Source organism: Hemiscyllium ocellatum, chromosome 23 (assembly GCF_020745735.1).
Source record: "Hemiscyllium ocellatum isolate sHemOce1 chromosome 23, sHemOce1.pat.X.cur, whole genome shotgun sequence".
Taxonomy (NCBI): Eukaryota; Metazoa; Chordata; class Chondrichthyes; order Orectolobiformes; family Hemiscylliidae; genus Hemiscyllium; species Hemiscyllium ocellatum.
In genome coordinates this window covers 23,411,490-23,435,845 of record NC_083423.1, presented here as the reverse complement: position 1 = coordinate 23,435,845, position 24,356 = coordinate 23,411,490, and the positions used below count along the sequence as shown (strand labels likewise).

General features: G+C 45.8%; 1 protein-coding gene across 3 annotated transcripts in view; it reads right to left on the bottom strand.

The window, feature by feature from the left end:
* Positions 1-24,356, bottom strand: part of kcp (kielin cysteine rich BMP regulator) — a 156,084-nt gene that overhangs the window by 97,262 nt on the left and 34,466 nt on the right. For all 3 annotated transcript variants that reach the window (XM_060842765.1, XM_060842766.1, XM_060842767.1), the window contains exons 6-11: positions 16,986-17,125; positions 15,817-16,732; positions 13,237-14,623; positions 6,515-6,699; positions 5,153-5,229; positions 3,384-3,480 (exon numbers count right to left, since the gene is read on the bottom strand). In XM_060842765.1, the coding sequence (XP_060698748.1) occupies positions 3,384-3,480; positions 5,153-5,229; positions 6,515-6,699; positions 13,237-14,623; positions 15,817-16,732; positions 16,986-17,125 (2,802 nt within the window). The remainder of the gene's footprint in view (positions 1-3,383; positions 3,481-5,152; positions 5,230-6,514; positions 6,700-13,236; positions 14,624-15,816; positions 16,733-16,985; positions 17,126-24,356) is intronic.

Below are 24,356 nucleotides of genomic sequence, written 5' to 3'. Positions count from 1 at the left end.
ACAATCTCCAGGTACATCTACCAGAAATAAAAGTCTTCACAGGCCCATAGGATGGCTCTCTTACTAAAGAGATCAAGATGGCGCCAGAATGTGGTGACTCCTTGTGAGCAGTCTTCAGGAGATCCTATTCTTAGATATCTTATAGTTGTTCTGTTATTTTAAAGTGCAATTCTAACTCTGTCAAAATTACGAACAACGTTCTCTTAAACCGACTTGATGGTGTGGGGATCCTTCTATTAATTACTGATAAGGCGGTCAGACTGGTGCAAGAATGAGACCTGACCCCGCGGTGACCTGTCAGCGAGGAGGGTGGGCCAGACTGATTACCCGGATCATTTAAGGCTGCGCCTGGTGCCCAGGACCCCATCAGGAGCACTCACCTACTTTGCCGAAGTGGAACAACAAGCTCAGAGAGATTGAAGGCCTTTCGGCCTCTCACAGGCCTGACCACCCCCCCGACCTTGCGGAAATCTGGAACCAAGACCAAACCGGCGCGGGAACAAGACCTGATCCCGTGGTGAGCCGGCACTGAGGAGGCCTGACCAGATTGCAATACTGCCTCCCAGCTCCACCCCCGGAGTGTTCAAGACTGCAACTGTTGCTCAGGACCCCAACAGGAGCACTCATTCACCTCTAGGAGTAACAGACTTCACTCGCGGACGTCTGGGATCAACTAGGGGCAACTACCTACTCAGGAAACTTAGGTGATACGCTGGACTTCAAGGTGAGACTGAAATAATGCTGTTTCAAGATCCAACCCCCACCCCCAAGCATACTCCAGGCCAATGTCCAAGCCATTGAGATCAAAATGGACAAACTTAAAGCTAGACTTAGCAGGTGGAGGGAACTACGAGACTGCTGTGTGCTTTGTTTTGCAGAGACATGGCTCACTCCTGCTAAACCTGACTGTGTCTTACACCATGAAGGTTTCTCTATACATCACATGTTCCACACGGTGTCCTCGGGTCAGACAAGGGGCGGTGGAGTCTGCCTCCTAATCGACACCTCCCAGCGATCAGGCATGGTGATCCTGGTTACTGCTCCCCAGAGCTGGAATATCTTCTAGGAAAGGTCTATCCCTACTAATGCTGGGCAAGTTCACCTCCACCATCCTAACAGCAGTCTACATCCCACCCGATATGGAAGTGAAGAGTGCATTTGATGAAGTATGCAAGGCTACAAAGAGTTTTGAGATGGAATTCCCCGAGGCCTTTTTCATTGTAGCTGGTGACTTCAATCAAACCAACCGCAAGAATATGCTACCAACATCCACCAACGTATCTCCTGTCCCACCAGGGAGCAGAACATCCTGGACCTACCGCTCCAGCCCCCCATCCACATCTTGGAAAATCAGATCACAACACCGTGCTCCTCCCCCTGGTTTAGAAGCAGAAACTGAAGCCTCAGGACCCAGTACAGAAAGTAGTACAACACTGGTCTGAGGAAACTGAAGAACCTCGACAGGGCTGCTTTGAGACACTGACTTGGTCTATAAAAAGGACTCAGCAGCCCACCAAAACGAGTATGCCACTACCGTGACAGGCTTCACTCGTGTGGAACCGAAGAACTTAATCTGAACATTGCCCAACCAGAAACCAGGGATGAACCGATTGATCTACTCCCCACTCTGAGGCTTTCAAGTCAGGTGATTCTGACCAAACAGGAAATTCAGGTATGACCCTCGCAAGGTCATCAGGGATACCAAGAGGCAATACCAATCAGCTGGCGGGAGTATTCACTGACATCTTTAACCTCATCTTGTTCCAATCTGTTGTTACAAGACAACCCAGGTATCAAAAGAAAACACATGCGACATGCCTCAATAGCTCCTGCCCGATGGCTCTGATCTCCATCATTATGAAGTGCTTCAGGAAGTTAGTCATGGTTCAAATCAGCTCCAGCCTCCCAGCCTGCCTCAATCCCTTGTAATTTGCTACCAGCACAACAGGTCCACGGCAGACACCATCTCCCTGGCCCTATACTCACCCCTGGAACATCTGGCTAACAAGGATACCGACATCAGGCTCCTAATTATTGATGACAGCTCTGCCTTCAACACAATAATCCTAACCAAACTAACCTCCAAATTCTCAGATATAGGTCATGGCTTTCCTCTGTAATTGGATCCTCAGCTTCCTGATCCATAGACGGCAATCAGTAAGAATAAGGTGACAACACCTCTTCCACCATAACCCTCAACACTGATGCCCCACAAGGCCGTGGACTCAGTCCCCTACTGTGCTTCTTGTAAACTCACAATTGCGGGGTCAAATTCCACTCCCATTCCATTTACAAGTCTACTGACGACACCACCGTTGTCAGTCAGATCTCAAACAACGACGAGACAGAGGATAGGAAAGAGATTGAGTGTTTAACGGCCTAATGTGAAGCCAACCATCTCTCCATCAATGTCAGCGAAATGAAGGAGCTGGAAGTTGTCTTCAGGAAGCAGAGAGCAGGCCCGTGTCTGCATCGGACACTGAGGTGGAGATGCTTGAGAGTGTGAAGTTCCTGGGAGTGACGATCACCAACAATCTGTCCTGGTCCATCGACGTTGGCATGACAATCAAGAAAGCACAGCAACATCTCTACCTTCTCAAGAGGCTGAGGAAATTCAGCACGTCCATAAAGAATCTTACAAAGTTTTAATAGATGCACCAAAGAATGGATCCTACCTGGATGCGTCACAGCATGGGGTGGCAGCTGCTGTTCCCAAGACTGAAAGAAACCACAGAGTTGTGAACACAGCCCAGTCCATCACACAAAATTCCGTCACTTGACTTCATCTATATTTCCTGCGGCATTGGGAAAGCAACCAACATCATCAAAGACCCCTCCCACCCCGGTTATACTCCCTTCCATCCTGTGCCGTTGGGCAGAAGATGTAAATGTTTGTACACATGTATAAACAGCTTCTTCCCTTTGGTAATCAGACTTTTGAATGGACCAATTTAATGTAAATATTGATCTCTCGGTGCACTTTTTCAGCAGCTGTAACACAGTCTGTTCTGTTACCCTGATGCACTTGTGTTGTACGGTCTGTCTGGAAATCTCATAACACAGCAACTGTCACTGTACCTTGGTACACATAGTAATCAATCAAACTGAGAGAGAGAGAGAGAGAGAGAGAGAGAGAGAGAGAGAGAGAGAGAGATGATTGGTGGTGGTTCAACCTGAGGGTCACCATGTCTCAGGTGAGGTTTGGAGATGGTAGGACCTTCATGGTGATCTGTGCCAGTGTAGGCCTCACCCTGCATTACCAATCAGCTGTCCAGTTAAATGGCCCTGGTGCTCTCACTATTCCTTTACGCTTCCTGATTGGAACATCGTACGACAGGAATTGACAGAACAAATCCCAGACATTGTGTGTCACATCCACTTACCGTGGGGGCATTCTGAACAGCAGGATCCCGGTCTCTTCACAGGGTCTTCACAGCTCAGAGCCTGGCACTGCACTGGGGCACAGGACACAGCACCGTTCTTCAACAGAACAGCAAGCATCTGGTCAGTGACCACGTACAGCAACAAGGCTCTCTCAGAATCAAACCCTCCTGGAACCCGGCCACCCAATCAACCTGTTCATCGTTCCCCGGAAAGTGCAGACTCTCTCCGTCTCCCCAAAAGTGCTTAACGCTCTCAGTCCCTCCACTCTGAAGGTACTGTCACACTCTCTCTCCCCTGCACCAAAGGGTGATGACTCCTTCCCTCTCTCTGAAGGTGCTGTCACACTCTCTCCATCTCCCCCGAAAGTGCTATCACACTCTCGCGCTCTCTCTCTCTCTCTCTCACACACAGTCTCCCCTGAAGGTGCTATCACACTCACTTTCTCCCCTGCACCCAAAGGTGCTGACTCTCCCAGTACCTCTCCCCAACTGAAGCTGCTGACTCTCTCCCTCTCTCTCCCCCACCCAAAGGTGCTGACTCCCTCTCACCCTCCCCCCACCCAAAATGTGCTGACACCCTCTCTCCCTCCTACACCCGAAGCAGCTGACTCTCCCTCTCCCACCCTCCTCCCCAACCAAAGCAGCTGACTCTCTCCTTCCCGCCCCCACCCGAAGGTGCTGACTCTCTCTCCCTCCCTCCCTTCCCCACCCGAAGGCTCTGACTCACTCTCTCCTTCACCCCACCTGAAGGTGCTGACTCTCTCCCTCCTCAACCCAAAGTTGCTGACTATCTCTCCCTCCCTGCCCCACCCGAAGGCACCGTCTCTCTCCCCCCCCCCACCATGCGAAGTCTCTGTCTCACTCTCTCCCGCTCCCCCCATCCGAAGGCTCTGACTCACTCCCTCCCTTCTCCACCCGAAGGTGCTGACTCTCTCCCTCCCTCCCCCCACCCGAAGGTGCTGACTCTCTCCCTCCCTCACTCCCTCCCCCCACCTGAAGGTGCTGATTCTCTCCCTCCTTCCCTCCCCCACCCAAAAGGCACCGACTCTCTCTCTCCCTTCCCCACCCGAAGGTGCTGTCTGTCTCCCTCCCTCCGTCACCCCGTATGAAGGTGCTGACTATCTCCCTTCCCGCACCCGAAGGTGCTGACTCTCCCTCCCCCACCCGAAGGTGCTGAGTATCTTCCTCCCACCCACCCAAAGGCACTGACTCTCTCCCTCCCTCCCCCCACCCAAAGGCGCTGACTCTCTCCCTCCCTCCCCCCACCCAAAGGTGCTGTCTCTCTCCTTCCCTCCCACCCGAAGATACTGACTCCCTCCCTCCCTTCCCCACACGAAGGTGCTCACTCTCTCTCCCTCCCCCCACCTGAAGGTGCTGACTCTCTCTCTCCCTCCCTTCCCCCCACCCAAAGGTGCTCACTCTCTCTCCCTTCCCCACCCAAAGGTGCTGACTCTCTCTCCCTCCCCCACCCGAAGGCGCTGGCTCCCTCTCTCCCTCCCCCCATCTGACGGTGCTCACTCTCTCTCCCTCCCCCCACCCGAAGGTGCTGACTCTCTCTCTCCCTCCCTCCCTCCCCCACCCGAAGGTGCTCACTCTCTCTCCCTCCCCACACCCAAAGGCGCTGACTCTCTCACTCCCCCCACCCGAAGGCGCTGACTCTCTCTCTCTCTCTTCCCCACCCTCAGGTGCTGTCTCTTTCCCTCCCTACCCCCCACCCGAAGGTGCTGACTCTCTCCCTCGCTACCTATCTGCGATTTGTGGCTACTTACCAGACACACACAAGATGTACAGGTATCAGCAAGGAAGGAATCTCCATTTTGGAAAGGCTGCCCTTTGTAGCTACAACCTTTAACAGGGAGAAGATACAAATTTTTATTTATTATTTTCAAACTGAGTGGCCCACGTCTGAACAATCTGAACGATACCAATCCTTCCTGGTATTTAAATTGAATTAAATTGTTTGTTTAATCATCTCACTTCTTCAAATTCTACCCCTTCCAAACCGTCAGAATATCCCACCTCCTCTTCCCTCTGCCGTCCCGGGAACCTCTCTTCACAATCTCAGTTTTCCGGGGGTGGTGGGACAGGCCATGGTACGGTCATGGGCTGGGGTTGGGGAATGCAGAGACACGGGAGGTGGGGTGGGGCTGGTGGGTCATGGTGTGGTGCTGGCCTGTTCAGCTGGGCAGCTCCTCACAATGGGAAAGAGAGAGACTGTTTCTCTGGGCTGGATTTACACGTGGGGCAGGGAAACGCTCGGGGAACCAAGGCCTTTGCTCCTGCTACACTGGCCACCCTGAGTCCAGTTCGCTAGACTGTCCCTCTGTTTGGAGGGCAGTGTGCCAATGATTGGCAGTGACGGAGCTCTGCCCCTGTGCCTTCCTTGCACCACCTAAAGGGGACATTCATATGAACCATAGTTTATTTCATACAGTGAGTGGTTGAGGTCTAGCATGCACTGCCTGACGACATGGAGAGGGAGCTTCAAAATAAATATTCATGAGGGAGTAAGTGTGTCATGGTTAAAAAGGTCTACAGCACAGAAAAAGACCCTTCAGCCCATCGAGTTTGGGCTGGACAAGGTCAATCACCTTACTATTCTAATCCCACTTTCCAACATGTTATCCATTGTATTGGATGCTTCTTCTAAATACTTCCACCAGTCCATCAGCACAAGAGACTCTCAGCTTTTCTGCTCTTGGGCTCCAACCAGACTGTCCCTTTGTTGATATGAAACATTCCCTTTTCTATCACTTCAATCAGAATAAACAAATTCCCTGAAGGTCTCACTGTTGCACTCAGGTCGTGTCATTTTGAGCAGTTCCTCTCCAAACAATGATTCACATCGACTGAAGGTTGGAATGTCGTTTGGTTACATGTGGTCACCCTGTGCCCCTTCCCATCCCCATACCGCTGACCACCCAAACATTCAGACCCCATGGTTCCCTTCCACCCGGTTTCCCACCACACTCCCCAACTCAGACCCCATAATTCCCTCTCCTGCACCCCACCCCCTCAGTGCCCACGGTCCACTCCTTCACCCTGCCACCACCATCCCCATACATCTCTGCTTACAGAGAAACCCTCATGTCCATGTGACACAGACTAACTGTGATTCACCAATAACTAACCGTGACACATGACATGGCGGCTCCTCCCTTGATCATACCACTCGCTGAAACAGGCGCCACAGCGATGCACCCGGCACTCCGCATTTGGAAATCCCAGGCACTTTGTGTCCTGGCACAGGTCCGGGCACCTGACTGGGAGAGTGCCCAGTGGACAACCAGAGTACCAGTGCAACTCGAAACAAAACCTATAGGGGACAGGACACAGAGAACGTAAGTGAAACAATCTCCAACTCAACAGACTCAGGGAAAGTGGGAGAGAGAGATGGGGAGGGGAAAGGGGGCAGAGGGGGTGAGAGAGAGGTTGAGACAGAACGTGTGGGGGAGAGGGCAACTTGTCTCATGAAATGGAAATCATGTTGGACTAACTTATTGGAGTTCTTTGAGGAAGGTGAATATTGGTGAACTCTCATCATGCCGAATATTTTCAAATCAACTTGTTTAGAGAAGTTATTATATAGGTCTAGAGCAGGAGGGACTCAAACCTGTCCAGAGGAAGGGACAGTGCCACAAGACCTATTGCAGTATACTTGGATTTCCAAAAGCATTCAACAAGGTGTGACGTCAAAAGAACTTCACAGCTTAGGGTGTAGAGGGTAACATATTGGAAAATAGGAGATTGTAAAGACCATAAGAGGCAGATAGTCTCAATAAATGAGTCACTGTTTGAGTTAGCAAGCTGTAAATAGTAAAATGCCACAGGGGTCAATGCTAAGACCTTAACTGTTTACAATCCATGCCAATGATTTGCATAAAGGATTCAATGGATGTTAGATTAATTTGCTGACAACAAAATGATAGGTCAGAAAGGACAGTGTCAAAAGGAGATAAAGAGTCTACAAAAGGATATAGTTAATTTAAGTCTAAAATTTGGCAGATGGAGTCGAACGTGGTATAATGTGAACATGTTCACTTTGGCCGCAAGAATAAAAATGCAGTATATTATCTGATTAAAGAAAGAGAATTCTATGGTTCAGGGGGTTTGGTTATCCTGGTCAATGAACCCACAAAGTTGATATGCAGCTACAGCAAGTGATTATTGTTGTGGTTTATTGAAATGGGATAGAACGTTAAAGTAGGAAAGTGTTGTTATGGCCATACTGGGCCTCAGACTGCATTTGAAGCATAATTTCAGTCCACGTACTTCAGAGCAAATATAGCTTCAGCAGAAGCTGTTCATAGGAGAATCGCTTCACTAGAATGGTGTTTATCTTAACAACAAAGACTGGATAGTTTGAGTCAGCACTCACGAGAGTTTTGAAGAATGGGAGATGATCTTTGTGAAACATATAAAATCCTGAGGGACAAGGCAGAGTGGATGCCAAAAGGATGTTTCCTTAGCTGGGGAATCTGGGACGAAACGACTGAAATGAGGAGACAGTTTTTAATCTCCGAGAGTTGTTGGTCTGGGGAGTTCTCCTCCTGAGACAGCAACAGAGACTCGGGTAATGTGTTATATTCCTAGCTAATGGTACTCCTAAATAAACCAGGTCCCAGAGTGAAACCTGACTTATGATTCATTTGTTCAATTTACTTTTACTTTGTTAATGTGGCGCTTTGTGACCAAAGCATATTCACCGAAGGCTAGAGAAGTGCTTTTGAAACAGACAATCAAATTATGACACAGAAAAAGAGAAAAATAAACAAACCAAATGATATAGAAGACAATTCAGAAAGATTTTAACACAAACAACAAAATCAACTTTGATTCTGGTTTTCAATGCTAGATGTTACAGAGACTCAATGCAGAGAAATTAGAATTCTGTCAACTTATTGTTTCCATTTAACTGACACCTTCTTTTTCATGGACTCTACTCCTCTTTGAGCAGAAAAAAAGCTGATTTTTCAGCTTGGAAGTTAAAACAAAACAGTTTCGTTCCATTGACTCTGCCTGTCATAACCCCATCAGAACGAACATTTTAACCTTTAACATCACTGGGACCTCTCAGGCATCAATCCCAGTCACATGTTTTCATTATATTGATACATTTAGGTCACTGTTCCAAAATTCCTGTCTGACCTTTTTAAAACATAACTTCACACAACAGTCAAGTTTCTGGTATCGAGAACGGCTCTAATGCAATAAGCGGTACGTCGGGATCCAAGAGATCAATTGTGTTAGGGGACTCTAGTCCGAGGCACAGACAGACGTTTCTGTGGCCAGCAGCGAAAAAGCAGAATGGTGTGTTGCCTCCCTAGTGCCAGGATCAAGGATGTCTCAGAGAGGGTGCAGAATGTTCTCAAAGGGGAGAGGGACCAGCAGGAGGTCATTGTACACATTGGAACCAATGATATTGGAAGGGAAAAGGATGAGATTCTGAAGAAGAATATAGAAAGTAAGGCAGGAATTTAAAAAGATCGTCGAGAGTAGTAATATCTGGATTACTCCCAGTGCTGCGAGCTAGTGAGGATAGGAATAGACGGATAGAGCAGATGAATGCATGGCTGAGGAGCTGGTGTATGGGAGAAGGATTCACATTTTTGAATCATTGGAATCTCTTCTGGATTATATGTGACCTGTACAAGAAGGACGGATTCCACCTAAATTGGAAGGGGACTAATATACTGGCAGGGAGATTTGCTAGAGCTGCTCAAGAGGATTTTAAAAAGTGTGGAAAGAGATCAATCTGAGACTGGAACAGTTGGAAAAAGAAGTGAGTCAAACAGTCAGGGCAGGCAGGGACAAAGCAGAGAACAAGGTAGGACTGATAAATTAAACTGCATTTATTTCAATGGAAGAGGCCCAACAGGGAAGGCAGGTGAACTCAGGGCATGGATAGGAATATGGGACTGGGATATCATAGCAATTACAGAAACATGGCTTGGGGACGGGCAGGACTGGCAGCTTAATGTTCCAGGATACAAATGCTACAGGAAGGATAGAAAGGGAGGCAAGAGAGGCATTTTTGATAAGGAATAGCATTACAGCTGTGCCGAGGGGGGATATTCCCAAAAATACATCCAGGGGAGTTATTGGAGTTGAATGGAGAAATAAGAAAGGGATGATCACCTTATTGGGATTGTATTATAGACCTCCTAATAGTCAGAGGGAAATTGAGAAACAAACTTGTAAGGAGATCTCAGCTATCTGTAAGAATAATAGGGGGTTATGGTAGGGGATTTTAACTTTCCAAACATAGACTGGGACTGCCATAGTGCTAATGGTTTAGATGGAAAAGAATTTGTTAAGCATGTACAAGAAAATTTTCTGATTCAATGTGTGGATGTACTTACTAGGAAAGGTGCAAAACTTGACCTACTCTTGGGAAATAAGGCAGGGCAGGTGACTGAGGTGTCAGTGGGGGAGCACTTTGGGCCAGCGACCATAATTCTATTAGATTTAAAATAGTGATGGAAATGGATAGACCAGATCTAAAAGTTGAAGTTCTAAATTGGAGGAAGGCTGATTTTGATGGTATTAGGCAAGAGCTTTCAAAAGCTGATTGGGGGCAGATGTTTGTAGGTAAAGGGACGGCTGGAAAATGGGAAACCTTCAGAAATGAGAAAACGAGAATCCAGAGAAAGTATATTCCTGTCAGGGTGAAAGGGAAGGCTGGTAGATATAGGGAATGTTGGATGACTAAAGAAATTGAGGGTTTGGTTAAGAAAAAGAAGGAAGCTTATGTCAGGTATAGACAAGATAGATCAAATGAACCTTTAGAAGAATATAAAGGCAGTAGGAGTATACTTAAGAGAGAAATCATGAGGGCAAAAAGAGGACATGAGATAGCTTTGGCAAATAGAGTTAAGGATAATCCAAAGGGTTTTTACAAATACATTAAGGACAAAAAGGTAACTAGGGAGAGAATAGGACCCCTCAAAGATCACCAAGGTGGCCTTTGTGTGGAGCAGCAGGAGATGAGGTAGATACTAAACGAGTATTTTGCATCAATATTTACTGTGGAAAAGGACATGGCAGATATAGAATGTAGAGAAATAGATGGTGACATCTTGAAAAATGTCCATATTACAGAGGAGGGAGTGCTGGAAGTCTTGAAACACATAAAAGTGGATAAATCCCCAGGACCTGATCAGGTGTACCCTAGAACTCTGTGAGAAGCTAGGGAATGGATTGCTGGGCCCCTTGCTGAGATATTTGTGTCATCGATAGTCACAGGTGAGGTGCTGGAAGACTGGAAGTTGGTTAACGTGGTGCCACTGTTTAAGAAGGGCAGTAAAGACAAGCCAGGGAACTATAGACCATTGAGCCTGACCTCAGTGGTGGACAAGTTGTTGGAGGGAATCCTGAGGGACAGGATGAACATGTATTTGGAAAGGCAAGGACTGATTCGGGATAGTCAACATGGTTTTGTGCATGGGAAATAAATGTCACACAAACTTGATTGAGTTTTTTTGAAGAAATAACAAAGAAGATTGATGAGGGCAGAGTGGTAGATGTGATCTATATGGACTTCAGTAAGGCGTTCGACAAGGTTCCCCATGGGAGACTGATTAGCAAGGTTAGATCTCATGGAATACAGGGAGAACTAGCCATTTGGATACAGAACTGGCTCAATGGTAGAAGACAGAGGGTGGTGGTGGAGGGTTGATTTTCAGACTGGAGGCCTGTGACCAGTGGAGTGCCACAAGGATCAGTGCTGGGCCCTCTACTTTTTGTCATTTATATAAATGATTTGGATGTGACCACATGAGGTATAGTTAGTAAGTTTACAGATGACACCAAAATTGGAGGTGTAGTGGATAGCGAAGAAGGTTACCTCAGATAACAACAGGATCTTGATCAGATGAGCCAATGGGCTGAAGAGTGGCAGATAGAGTTTAATTTAGATAAATGCGAGGTGCTGCATTTTGGGAAAGCAAATCTTCGGAGGACTTATCCACTTAATGGTAAGGTCCTAGGAAGTGTTGCTGAACAAAGAGACCTTGGAGTGTGGGTTCATAGCTCCTCGAAAGTGGAGTTGCAGGTAGATAGGATAGTGAAGAAGACATTTGATATGCTTTCTTTAATGGTCAGAGTATTGAGTAGAAGAGTTGGGAGGTCATTGTTGCGGCTGGACAGGACATTGGTTAGGCCACTGTTGGAATATTGCATGCAATTCTGGTTTCCTTTCTATGGAAAGGATGTTATGAAACTTGAAAGGGTTCAGAAAAGATTTACAAGGATGTTGTGGGATTTGGAGAGGTTGAAAAGGCTGGGGCTGTTTGCCCTGGAGTGTCAAAGGCTGAGGGGTGACTTTCTAGAGGTTTACAAAAGCATGGATAGTGTAAATAGACAAAGTCTCTTCCCTGGAGTGGGCAAGTCCACAAGTTGGGGGCATAGGTTTAGGGTGAGAGGGGAAAGATATAAAAGAGGCGTAAGGGGCAACTTTTTCACACAGAGGGTGGTGTGTGTATGGAATGAGCTGCCAGAGGAAGTGGTGGAGGCTGGTACAATGGCAACATTTAAAAGGCACTTGGATGGGTATATGAATAGGAAGGGTTGGTGGGATATGGGCCGGATGCTGGCAGGTGGGACTAGATTGGGTTGGCATATCTGGTCGGCATGGACGAGTTGGGCTGATGGGTCTGTTTCCATGCTGTACATCTCTATGACTCCTACTCATCAAAATTTCTCTGTCTCGATTTTAAAATCCAACCTTATGTCACAACCGCCCTATTGGGGAGGCGAAGGCCTAGTGATATTGTCGCTGGAATGTTAAACTAGAGACTCAGGTAATGTTTTGGGGATCCGAGTTCGACAATTTGAATTCAACAAAAATCCGGAATGAAGAGTCTAACGATGACCATGAATCCATTGTTGGTTGTTGGAAAAACTCAGCCGGTTCATTTATGTCCTTTAGGGAGGGAAGCTGCCACCCTTACCTGGTCTGGCCTACATGTGACTCTGGACCCACAGCCATGTGGTTGACTCTTAACTACCCTCTGGGTAATTAGGGATGGGCAATAAATGGTGCCGAGCCAGCGACAGTCTCATCCCATGAATGAATAAAGAAAAAATAAATTCATGTTTGAATTAGATGATTTATTGATTCACAATTGTATCAAAGATTGTGGGGGGAGATACAGAACTGGAGTTAAGATCAAAAGCAGATAAAATGTCCTAATTGTGTGGCAAATCAGACTTTAGAGGCCAAATATTCAATTCCACTTCCTAACTTTTATGTCTTTGTGACCTGAATTTTTGGGACATACTATATTCCTGGCTATCGGGGCCAGTTATTGGAATGTAAATTGGCTAACAGCTCAGAAAACTTCCTTGCCAAATTTCCAGCAAGTGACCAGTTAGTCATCTGCCTTTGTGCAGTCACATCCTCTGATTAGCCGAGGTGCTGACGCAGCATTTACACAGTGGCACTGCCCTGGGGAAGATCCCAGCTAATTGCCCATTTAATGTATTTTAGTAGCTTCCCTCTGCTGCTGTAAAACCTGTCATCACAGCAGAGACTTCCAGGAAAACCAGGAATGTTTCAGACAACTGGCACAACTCATTAATGTTTAATTTTGCTCACTGCCACATCTCCAAACCCATCTCAGTGTGGCAAACCTCCCCCCTATTAACTGTGTATCTCTTTCCACAGATGCTGCCAGACTTGCTGCATGTTACCAGCAGCCTCTGATTTCCAGCATCTACAACACTTCCCTTCTGTAACTGAGGAAGAAGTGCTTCCTTGGGTCAGAGTTCAATGATGCTGTATCCTGGAAACAGGGTCCTCATAAAATTAGCTCCGAAATCAACCAGCAATAAACCAAATCGGCATGCCTACCTGAGGTCAGGGGTCACAGGAAGCCAGAGGTTGTTGTCTTTCACGGAGGTGATGCTGGGGATATATCCGTGGTCAAATGGATGACTGGATGCCCATTTCTGTTCAATCAGCCTGATTGTGGTGACTGTTTCTTGCACATCAATAGTCATCCAGTTCTGAACAAGCCACCAATCTGGGAGCGGGCTTATGGGAAGGCAGATACGTTTAACATTGAGCAGCAGCTCGGGACTGGTCATGTATAACTGCTGCTGGATGAAGAAGTAGAATCTCATGTGATGAGGGCCACGGAAGAAATAATTACAATTGTCCTTGTCATAGCCATTCTCATCAAAGCCAAACACATCGAACCCGTTCTTATCCAACCCAAACTTGTTGTACCCGTACATGTTATAGCCCCTGTCAAAGAGCGAGTCGATGAGCTCCACTTCAACATAAGGCAGATAGGACTCATCCTTCCTCATTCCAAATGGTGTCACTTGTGACCGATTGAATCCATACCGATTATATCCAGAAACGTCAAATCCTTCAACATCAAAACCATCCCGGTTGAAGTGGTCTCTGTTGTAACCATATGGATCCCAACCGGATTGGTCGTAGCCATGGCGATCGTATCCGTACTGATTGTAGCCATGTACATCATACTCTCCCTGCAGTTCAGGCTGGGCAGGTTGATCATAATCTTCCCCGTTGTAGCCGTTGTGGTGATGGACGGCGGGGTCAGGGGTCGTATCGTTGCAGGGGGCACCAAGTGTGACTGGGGCATAGGTCGTACATAGCTGTTGCTGAGACAGGAGGATATCATCTGGGGCAATGTCAAATGGTTTCATCTTCACAAACCGGAGTTCAGGAGGATAACGGGGCAAGCCATTGGGACTGCGGTCTTGCCAGTGAGTCCAAAGCTTGTCGACAAAAGCATAATGAGACAGGAAGATCGGATCGTAAGGACTGAAAGGAGAGGCCATGTGACCTCCAACCCAAAGATGGAAGAGGCCCGAGATGGCCTCCATCTGAATGGAGAATTGGTCAAAGTCTTCTTCTGCCAATATCAGCTGGATGTTGATGGCATCGGGCAGAGTGATGGAAGAGTTAAACTGGCGACGGAGACAAGGTTCCCACTTGCTGTCCTGCTGGAAAGGGTGTTGTAAGACACATTCTGTCTTGGAGTCTCCATTCGGCCCAAAGAAATTAGCCTGCCAGGCAGTTGAGCTTTCCATTGAGCCCACATCAATGGTCCATTCAAAGTATGGAATGCTGATGTCACATGATACCTTCTGCAACTCCCGCTCAACCATGCGGAGAAAGTATCGGTGCCAGGGAAGGAAGGTAAATGGACCATTGGCCTGCCGAGCGTACTCCGCTCTCAATCTGGCAAACTCCTCCCAGGTACCTGTCAGGGCCACAGGAGAGCAATTTATATTTCGACTGCATGTTTCCCTGCTTCAACATGGCCCATACTTCTTTACGGCCAATAGCACACTGTTACAACACAGGAAGCAAAACAACAGCAGGACCCCACATCCAGCAGCGTGACAGATGATTTTGGTTCGTGTGTTTTAGTGGGTTTGGTTGAAGGAAAATAAATAGCATAAGTGATTGGTGAAGGATTGTCAGACAATCCTGTACACACTCTTTAATTCTGGCAGTGAATGGCAGGGGACTGTGGTGATGACTTAAAGTCATCAGAGGACTTGTACTCCCATTACGTATGGCCACACCTCCACATCATTCGGCTCGATGGTTTGATGAATTGGCAGAATTGGACTCTGTTCTAAAGGGCAGAGGCCACTTGTTTGGTGAATCTATTTCTCCAGCGTCCCAATTGGTGTTGACGTAACGACAGGTTATAATCTGTTCAGGCCATTATTGACAGATAAATAATAAGCAGGAAACCAGGAAGAAACCCGTGCTTTTTTTCAAAATAGGATCATGGGGTTTTATCGACCACTTAAAAGGGAAAACAGGTGCTCAAACTAATGGAGAGAAATCAGAACTGACATTTTGGGTTGAGTGACCCTCCCTCAGAATTGGAGTTCCTCAGTTCAGAGGAAAGATCACTTGACCCGAAACATTAACTCTGATTGCTCTCTGCAGATGCTGCCGACCCTGCTGAGCTTTTCCAGCAATTTCTGTTTTTGTTTCTGATTTACACCTTCCGCAGCCCTTTCCGTTTTTATTTTGCTCAATTTAATGTCTCATCTAAAACACAGCATCTAATACAGAGATACAGGCACGCAGACAGGCAGGTGTAGGTATTTGTGTGTGTGATATATATATATATATATATATATATATACATACATATATATATATATACACACACACACACACACACACACACAAAATCGCTGGGGGGTAAGGTGAGGCAGGATTAATGGATAAGGACAGGATTAGACTCAGCCGTGTTGTCCCTTGTATGAAATAGTTGTTGGTTTTGAGGAACATGCCCGTTCCTCACACTCACAGACACACAGATGTAAGTGCATGCCTTCAAACACATTCACAGGCATGTGCCCTCACACAGTGCTCACCTTTTACACAGAAGTTCCCTTACGCTAACAGGCACCTTAGAGAAGGCCATACCTTGTTTTGAGTAGAGATCCCGTATTGCGGCCTGATAAGCCTTCATCTCGCCAGCCATCATATCTCGGATCTCCTTGCGTTGACTGACATGTCGACAGTTACACTCGATCACTCCGGTGTAACTGCACAGACAGATCTCACAACTGTACTCAAAGGACTCGCCAAAGTGATAGGAACGACCTTGGAAGGTGCAGCCACAACTCTGGCCACAGGAGCTGTCCTCACACCTTTGGCCTGGTCTGAAGCTGACCACCTCTCTCCTCAGGTCAGCTCGATCGATGGCCTGGCAGTGTGAGGACGGCAGGTATTCACAATGGTAGTCAAAGGCTGCGAAATAGCCAAGGTAGTTGAACCCCTCGCGATTGATCCCAACACAGTCAAACTGGGCACGGTTATAACCCTCAGCGTTGAATCCAGTCGTGTCAAACTCGCGTCTGGAGTCGTGCTCTCCTCTTTTATTGTATCCAGTCAGATTAAACCCAGTGTCCTTATGAAACCCATCCCGGTCATAACCCTGTTTGTCAAACCCATACTTGTCAAACTCACGTCCATCGCTCAGGCCACTGAAGACCTGTCCATTTGGCCCGAACAGTGCAGGTCCAGAACGCACAGGGTTAAAGGCCACCAGATGCCTACCAGACCGATCCAGGCCAGATACATTGTATCCATAGCGATCATAACCTTCATGATCGTAGCCAATCAGGAAATTGGTCAGCTTTGGTTGGCGGAAGCAGCAAGCACCAACCTCACATCGCTTTGTGCATTCCTCACGTGTCTGAAAATTGTTGCTGTTTCCGCCACAGCCACTATAATCAAACTCCTCACACAAACCCGAGAGGGTACTGTAAAACCAGCGCCTCGTCGAAATGCTGTGCTTTCCTTTACAAACACCTTTAAGCCTGGGCAGAGAGCAGACCTGCAGAATGAACAAGGGCTACAGTTAAAGGTCATCCATCAAACACATCTTGATAAGAATCCCAAAATACTGGGATACAGTGAGTTACCATTCAGTCCCCCAGAACCCCCCTCCCTGCAACCCCTAAAGGGTCAGCTCTGATGGACTGAATAGCCAGGCCCAATGCTCCCTATGGGTGGGTGGCCATGTTGGTTTGTGTGATTACTGTTTCAGCCAATCAGCCCTGTCCACGAACTGCTCAGCATGCCACTACCTGAACCATTGGCTTCTCACACAGACGTCCTGTGGATGTCATGGGGCAGCTGCAGGTAAATCCAGAGGGATGTTGCCCAGAGTCCGAGGGGAGAGCTTGGCAGTGACCCCCATTCTTGCAGGGTCTGGTAACACAGGGATCTGGGAAGAAAGCATAACGTTCAGAGCATGAGGCTGATGAGAGACAGGAGATAAGCATCAGGGTGACCTTATAGATGTTTACAAAATTATGACAGGCATGGATTGGATAAATAAACAAAGTCTTTTCCCTGGGATCGGGAAGTCCAGAACGAGGGGGCATAGGTTTAGACCTAAGGGGCAACATTTTCATGCAGGGGTTGGTACATGTATGGAATGAGCTGCCAGAGGATGTGGTGGAGGCTGGTAACATTGTAACATTTAAGAAGCATCTGGATGGATATATGAATAGGAAGGGTTTGGAGGGATATGGGCTGGGTGCTGGCAGGTGGTACTAGATTGGGTTGGGATATCTGGTCGGCATGGACAGGTTGGACCGAATGGTCTGTTGCCATGCTGTACATCTCTATGACTCTATGACTGTTAGTATAGGGAGAACAACCTGTATCAAGAGGTTCAACAACAACAAGGTGTCTCTCTATTCTCATTTCAGAGAGCACACAAGCCTCAGTTTACCATCTACAATGTAAAAACCAATATCTCTGGCAGTGCTGCCCTCCCTCGGTCCTGCCCCTCCTCCAATCCCACCCTCCCTCGGTCCTGCACCTTCACCAATCCCACTCTCCCTCGGTCCTGCCCCTCCTCCAATCCCGCCCTCCCTCGGTCCTGCCCCTCCTCCAATCCTGCCCTCCCTCGGTCCTGCCCCTCCTCCAATCCCGCCCTCCCTCGGTCCTGCCCCTCCTCCAATCCCGCCCTCCCTCGGTCCTGCCCCTCCTCCAATCCTGCCCTCCCTCGGTCCTGCAGCTCCTCCAATTCTGCCCTCCCTCGGTCCTGCAGCTCCTCCAATCCTGCCCTCCCTCGGTCCTGCACCTCCTCCAATCCTAACCCCCCTCGGTCCTGCACCTCCTCCAATCCTAACCCCCCTCGGTCCTGCACCTCCACCAATCCCACCCTCCCTTGGTACTGCCCCTCCAATCCTGCCCTCCCTCAGTACTGTCCTTCCAATTCCACATCCACTTGGTACTGTTCCTCCTCCAATTCCACGCTCCCTTGGTACTGTCCCTCCACTTCCACACTCCCTCAGTACTGCTCTTCTCCCAATTCCACACTGCCTCGGTACTGGCCCTTCGCCAATACAGCGCTACATCAGAATTCTGCCAATTAAAAACACAACTCCTCCAATAGCATTGCTGTGTATTACAGTCTGGACTATGGTCTTGGGTCTATAGAGTCAGATTTGAGTCCACAACATTTGATAGGATTTGCTACCAGTGAGCCACAGCTGATAGTTATCATTTCAATGATTTTATTTCTTGAGTTAAAAATCGCACAACACCAATTTATGGAAAACTCCGTTATCTCACTTTTTAGATTAGAATCAGTCTAAACATCATGGCATAGACAGAGAACACTGGGGGTCAGCACCTTCAACATATTGTCTAGCTATCACCAGTGTTAACAGCTAACCCGAGAATGCAACTTTTTAAAAAAAAAGGTTTTGTGATTTACACATGAAAGAAGTGAAACTATCACTGTATTCTAACAGATGAAAGGCTTAACAGACAATCAATTTTTCAATGTATAATTTCAGTTACATCACACTGTAAATCTTTGCTATAAATTCTGTGTGTTAGGATTGAGCCCTCCACTATCACCTGATGAAGGAGCGTCGCTCCAAAACCTAGTGTGCTTCCAATTAAACCTGTTGGACTATAACCTGGTGTTGTGTGATTTTAAACTTTGTAGACCCCAGTCCAACACCAGCATCTCCAAATCAATTTATTTCTTGAGGTAGCGAAATAAAAGTACAGCTGTAAGGTACAGAAATAAAAGTAAACTTGTAGCAAACATCAGTTAGAACTGACTTGGAATATTACGTATGATTCTCGCCACCCTAGGGTACAAAACATAGAGCAGCATGGAGCAGAATAAAGCTCTTTGAAACTGTAAACTGTTTGATGATGTGTTGCACCTGCATGATATGAGAGATGGTTCAACCTATTGTGGTTTACTGTGACCACATCTGTAGGAAGTATTGGTTGTTTGAGGAACTCCAGCTCAGAGTTGATGAGCTGGAGTCTGAGTTTCTAACACTGCAACAAATCAGGGAGGGGGAGACTTACCTGAATGCTGTGTTTCAGGTGGCAGTCACACACCTTAGATTAACTACCTCAAATTCAGTCAGTGGTCACAGACAGGAGAGTGTGACCACAAGTGAGGCAGATAGAGAAACCCACAAGGTAGTGCTGAAGGAACCTCTGCGCTTGTGCTTGTCTAACAGGTTTAAGATTCTGGATGTTGGCTTGTTCGCTAAGCTGGAAGGTTAATTTTCAGACATTTCATTACTAGGTAACATCATCAGATGAAGTCCTGGTGGCATGACCCACTTTCTATTTATGCACTTAGATGTCCTTGAGTTTGTGACGTCATTTCCTGTAGTGACATCATTTCCTGTTCTTTTTCTCAGGGGGTGATAAATGGGATCCAAGTCAATGTGTTTGTTGATAGGTTTAAGATTCTTGCACCCTGTGTAGGTGAGAATGGAGGCTGCAATGCAGAGGTATAAACCGACCACAGCACTATGGTACAGGGAGCCATTCAAGAGGAGGTAAAAAAGAGAAATGTAGTTGTAAATCGGGGATGTAGTCAGAGGAATAGACATTGCCATCTTTAGCTAAGATTGAGAGTCCCAAAGGCCCTGCTGCCTGTTTGGGCCTGGGTTCAGGATATCTCATCTGAACTGCACAGGAACATGTAGTGGGAATGGAAAGATCCAGTTGTTGTGGTCCACATAGGTACCAATGACATAGGTAGAAAGAGGTTCTGCTGAGGGAATATGAGCAGCTGGAAACTAAACTTAAACACAGAACCAGAAAAGTAATAATCTCCCAACTATGACCTGAATCACAAGCAAATTGGCACAAAGTCAACAAGACAGAGGTAAAAGTGTGGCTCAAAGATTGGTGTGGAAGAAATGGATTCAAATTCATGAGGCTTTGGCACCAGTCCCAGGGAATGAGAGGGCTGTTTTACTGGGACCAGCTCCACCAGATTTATGCTGGGAGCCAAGTCTTGGAAAATCGCATAATAGGGGCTTTAGATAGGGCTTTAAACTAAATAGTTGGGGGATAGGATTAGATGCACGGAAAGCTAGACAGTCAAAAGATAAAGGAAAAGGGGGCTGTTTGTTACCAGAAAATAAAGGGTTGGGACAGAATGTGTGAATGTCATATTGTACCAAGGAATCATAAAAGTGTTGGGAAACTCCATAACAGAACAAACTTAAAGGCTTTGCATCTGAATGCACAAAGAATTCGGAATAAGATAGCCAAGCTAAAGTTGGAAATTGAGGAAAATGATCATGATCTCATAGTGGAAACATGGTTACAACAGGTCGAACCTGAGAACTTAATATTCAGGGCTATTTGACCCGTCTGAGAGACAGAAGGGAGAGAAAAGGTGGCTGGGTAGCACAGTTAAAAAGAGATGAAACAAGAATTCTTGTGACATTCAATCTAGACTCCATTTGGATGAAGGTGAAGAATAGCAAGGAAAAGAGGACATTAGTAGGAGTAATGTACAGTCCCCCCAACAGGAGCTGCAATGTAGGAAAGGGTATAAATCAACATTAATCTTCATGTTGATTGGCTAAATCAAATTGGAAAGGATAGCTATGACAACAAATTTATACAGTGTATTAGAGATAGTCTCCTAGGGCAACTTGCTGTGGAGCCAAACAAGGAACAGGCTATCCTAGATCTGGCAATAGGTACCGCAGCAGGATTAACAAATCATCTCTGAGGAAACAGTAATCATAACGTAATACATTTAACACTCATTTTGGGAATGAAAACCTTAGGTCAGAAACAACTGAGTTTAACTTAAATAAAGGGAAATACAATGGTATGAGGACCGAGTCATACCATTGTCAAGTGGGTGGATAGATGAGCAGGAATCACAGTAAGCAGGTAGGGACAATCCATGACCCTCAGCAAAAGTATATCCCAGTTAGGATGGAAGATTCTGAGAGAGGTAAACCAACCATGGCTAACCAAGGAAGTTAAGGAGAATGAGCAGCATCAAGCTGAAAAAAATCAACCATAAAGGAAGGCCCAAGTCAGGGACAGCCCTGAAGACTGGGATAAATTCAGAATCCAGCAAAAGATAAAAAGACAATAAGGACAGAGAAAATAACTTATAAGGACAAGCTAGCAAGGAATGTACAAGCTGGCAATAAGATCTTCTCTAAAAATACATAAAAAGGGAGAGGTCAAAGTAAGCATTGGCTTTTTCGAAAATTAATCTGAGAGGACAGTTTTCGGGATCAAGTAAATGGCAGAGGAGTCACACATACATTTTGCATCAGTCGTTACTTTGAACATCCCATTACCACTAAAGAATATGAGGGAGGAATTGAACACCATCACTGCCACTAAAGAAGAGATATTAAATACTATCACTGTCTCCAAAGAGGGGAGTATTAAATACCATCACTGTCACTAAGGAAGGGAGTATTAAATAACTTCACTGTCCTAAAAAGGGGAGTATTAAAACCATCACTGTCATGAAAGAGGGGAGTATTACATACCATCACTGTCACAAAAGAGGGGAGTATAACATACCATCACTGTCCTAAAGTAGGAAGTATTAAATACCAACACTGTCACTAAACAAGGGAGTATTAAATGCCATCATTGTCACTAAGGAGGGGATTATTAAACACCATCACTGTAATTAAAGAAAGGAGTTTTAAATACCACCACTGTCACTAAAGAAGGGAGTACTAAATAACATTATTATCATTAAAGAAGGGAGTATTAAATATCATCACTCACGAAAGAAATGAATATTAAATACCATCAATGTCACTAAAGAAGGGAGCATTAAATGCCATCACTGTCACTAAAGGGAGTATTAAATATAATCATTGTCAGCAAACATGGGAGTATTACACACCATCACTATCACTAAAGAGGGGAGTATTAAATATCATCACTGCCACTAAAGGAGGGAATATTACATACCATCACTGTCGCTAAGGAAATGAGTATTAAATGTCATCACTGCCACTAAAGTGGGGAATATTAAATATCATCACTGCCATGAAAAAGGGTGTATTAAATACCATCACTGTCAATAAAGAGGGGAGTATTAAATATAATCACTGTCACTAAAGACAGGATATTAAATATAATCACTGTCAGCAAACACGGGAATATTACATACCATCACTGTCACTAAAGTGGGGAGTATTAAATAACTTCAGCATCACTAAAGAGGGGAGTATTAAATACCATCACTGTCACTAAAGAGGGGTGTATTAAATAACTTCACTGTCACGAAAGAGGGGAATATTACATATCATCACTGTCCTAAAGTAGGAAGTATTAAATACCAACACTGTCACTAAATAAGGGAGTATTAAATGCCATCATTGTCACTAAAGAGGGGTGTATTAAATATAATCCGCAAACACTGGAGTATTACATACCATCACTGTCACTAAAGAAGGGAGTGTTCGACAAACGAATGGGACTAAAGGCAAATAAATACCCTCGCCCTATTGACTAACAGCTGAGGATCCTAAAAGAGATAGCTACAGAGATGCATTGGTTGTAATTTTCCCAAAATCCTTAGATTCTAGAAAAGTAGCAGTGTATTGGTAAACTGCTGATCTGACACTTCCACTATTCAAAAAAAGGAAGGGGGCAAAAAGTAGATAACGAAAGGCCAATCACCCAAATATCTACTGTTACTGGAATCAAGTATGAATGAAGTAATCGCAGAACATTTGGAAAATGATCAACAAATCAACATGGCTTCATGAAAGGGAAATCCTGTCTGACTAATTTACTGGAGATTTTCAAGGAAGTCTTGAGCAGTGGATAGAGGGGACCAGAAAGATGTGTTGCATTTGGACTTCAAGAAGGCACTCAACAAGGTACATCATAAAAGGTTAAGTCATAAGATAAGTGCCCACTGTGTCGGAGACAGTATATTGGCTGGATAGAGAATTGGCACGTGGGCAGGAAACTGCGAGTGAGTATAAGGGACTATTGTTCACATTGATGATCTGTCACCAGTGAGGTTTTACAGGAATCAGTGCTGGGAGTGCAACTGTTTACGTTATATATTAATGAACTGGGGAAGGTTGTGAACGTACTGTAGCTAAATTTGCAGATGACACAAAAATAGATGGAAAGGCAGATTCTGAAAGGCATACAAACACCTTACTGACAGATATTGATTGGTTAAGTAACTGGGTAAAAGTTGGCAAACAGAGTATAATGTGGGAAAATGTGAAGTTGGTTTGAAGGAAAAACAAGAGAATATTATTTAAATGGAGAAAACCTGCAGAAAGCTGCAACACAAAAGGAGTTGGGGGTATGTGAACATAAAAGACAGAAAGCTAGCACACAGGGGCACAAGGTAATACTGGAATGTTGGTCCTTATTTCAAAGGAGTTGGAGGACAAGCATAGGGGAGTCTTACTGCAACTGTACACAGTACTGGTGAGACCACATCTGGTGTACTGCATACAGTTTTCATCCCCTTATTTAAAGAAAAATGTCATTTCATTGAAGGTACTTCAGAGAGGGTTCACGAGGATGACCCCTGGTATGGATCGATTATCTTATGAGCAAAAGCTAAACAGGCTGGGAGTGTTCACTGGAATGCAGAAGATTGAGAGGTGATCTCATTGAAAGATAACGATTCCTAAGGGGCTTGACAGGGTAAATGCTGAGAGGACGTTTCCCTTCATGGGAGAGTCTATGACCAGAAGGCATGGTCTCTGAATTAAGTGGTGCCAATTTAAGACTGAGATTAGGAAGAATTTCATTTTTCAGAGGCTTGAGAGTCTTTGGAACTCCTTGCCACAGAACGCTGTGGGGGCAGATTCCTTGTGCATCTTTAAGGCTGAGATAGATAGGTTCTTGATTAGTAAGGGAATCAAGGGTTACAGTAAAAGACAGAAAAGGATATAAGAGGAATGTTGGATGAGACAGGTTCCTATTGAATGGTGGAGGAGATTTGAGAGGCCAAATAGCCTACATCCGTTCCTATTTCTTATGGCGTTAAGGACACAGATAATATGTGATCACTCTAAGGAAAAAATAAAATGGTCATGAATATGAAAGTTACCAAGAAATCAAAAATATAACTCAAAAGAAATGTCTTTACCAAGAGAATGGTGAGAATATGAAAGTTGCTACCTCAGGGAGTGATCGAGATG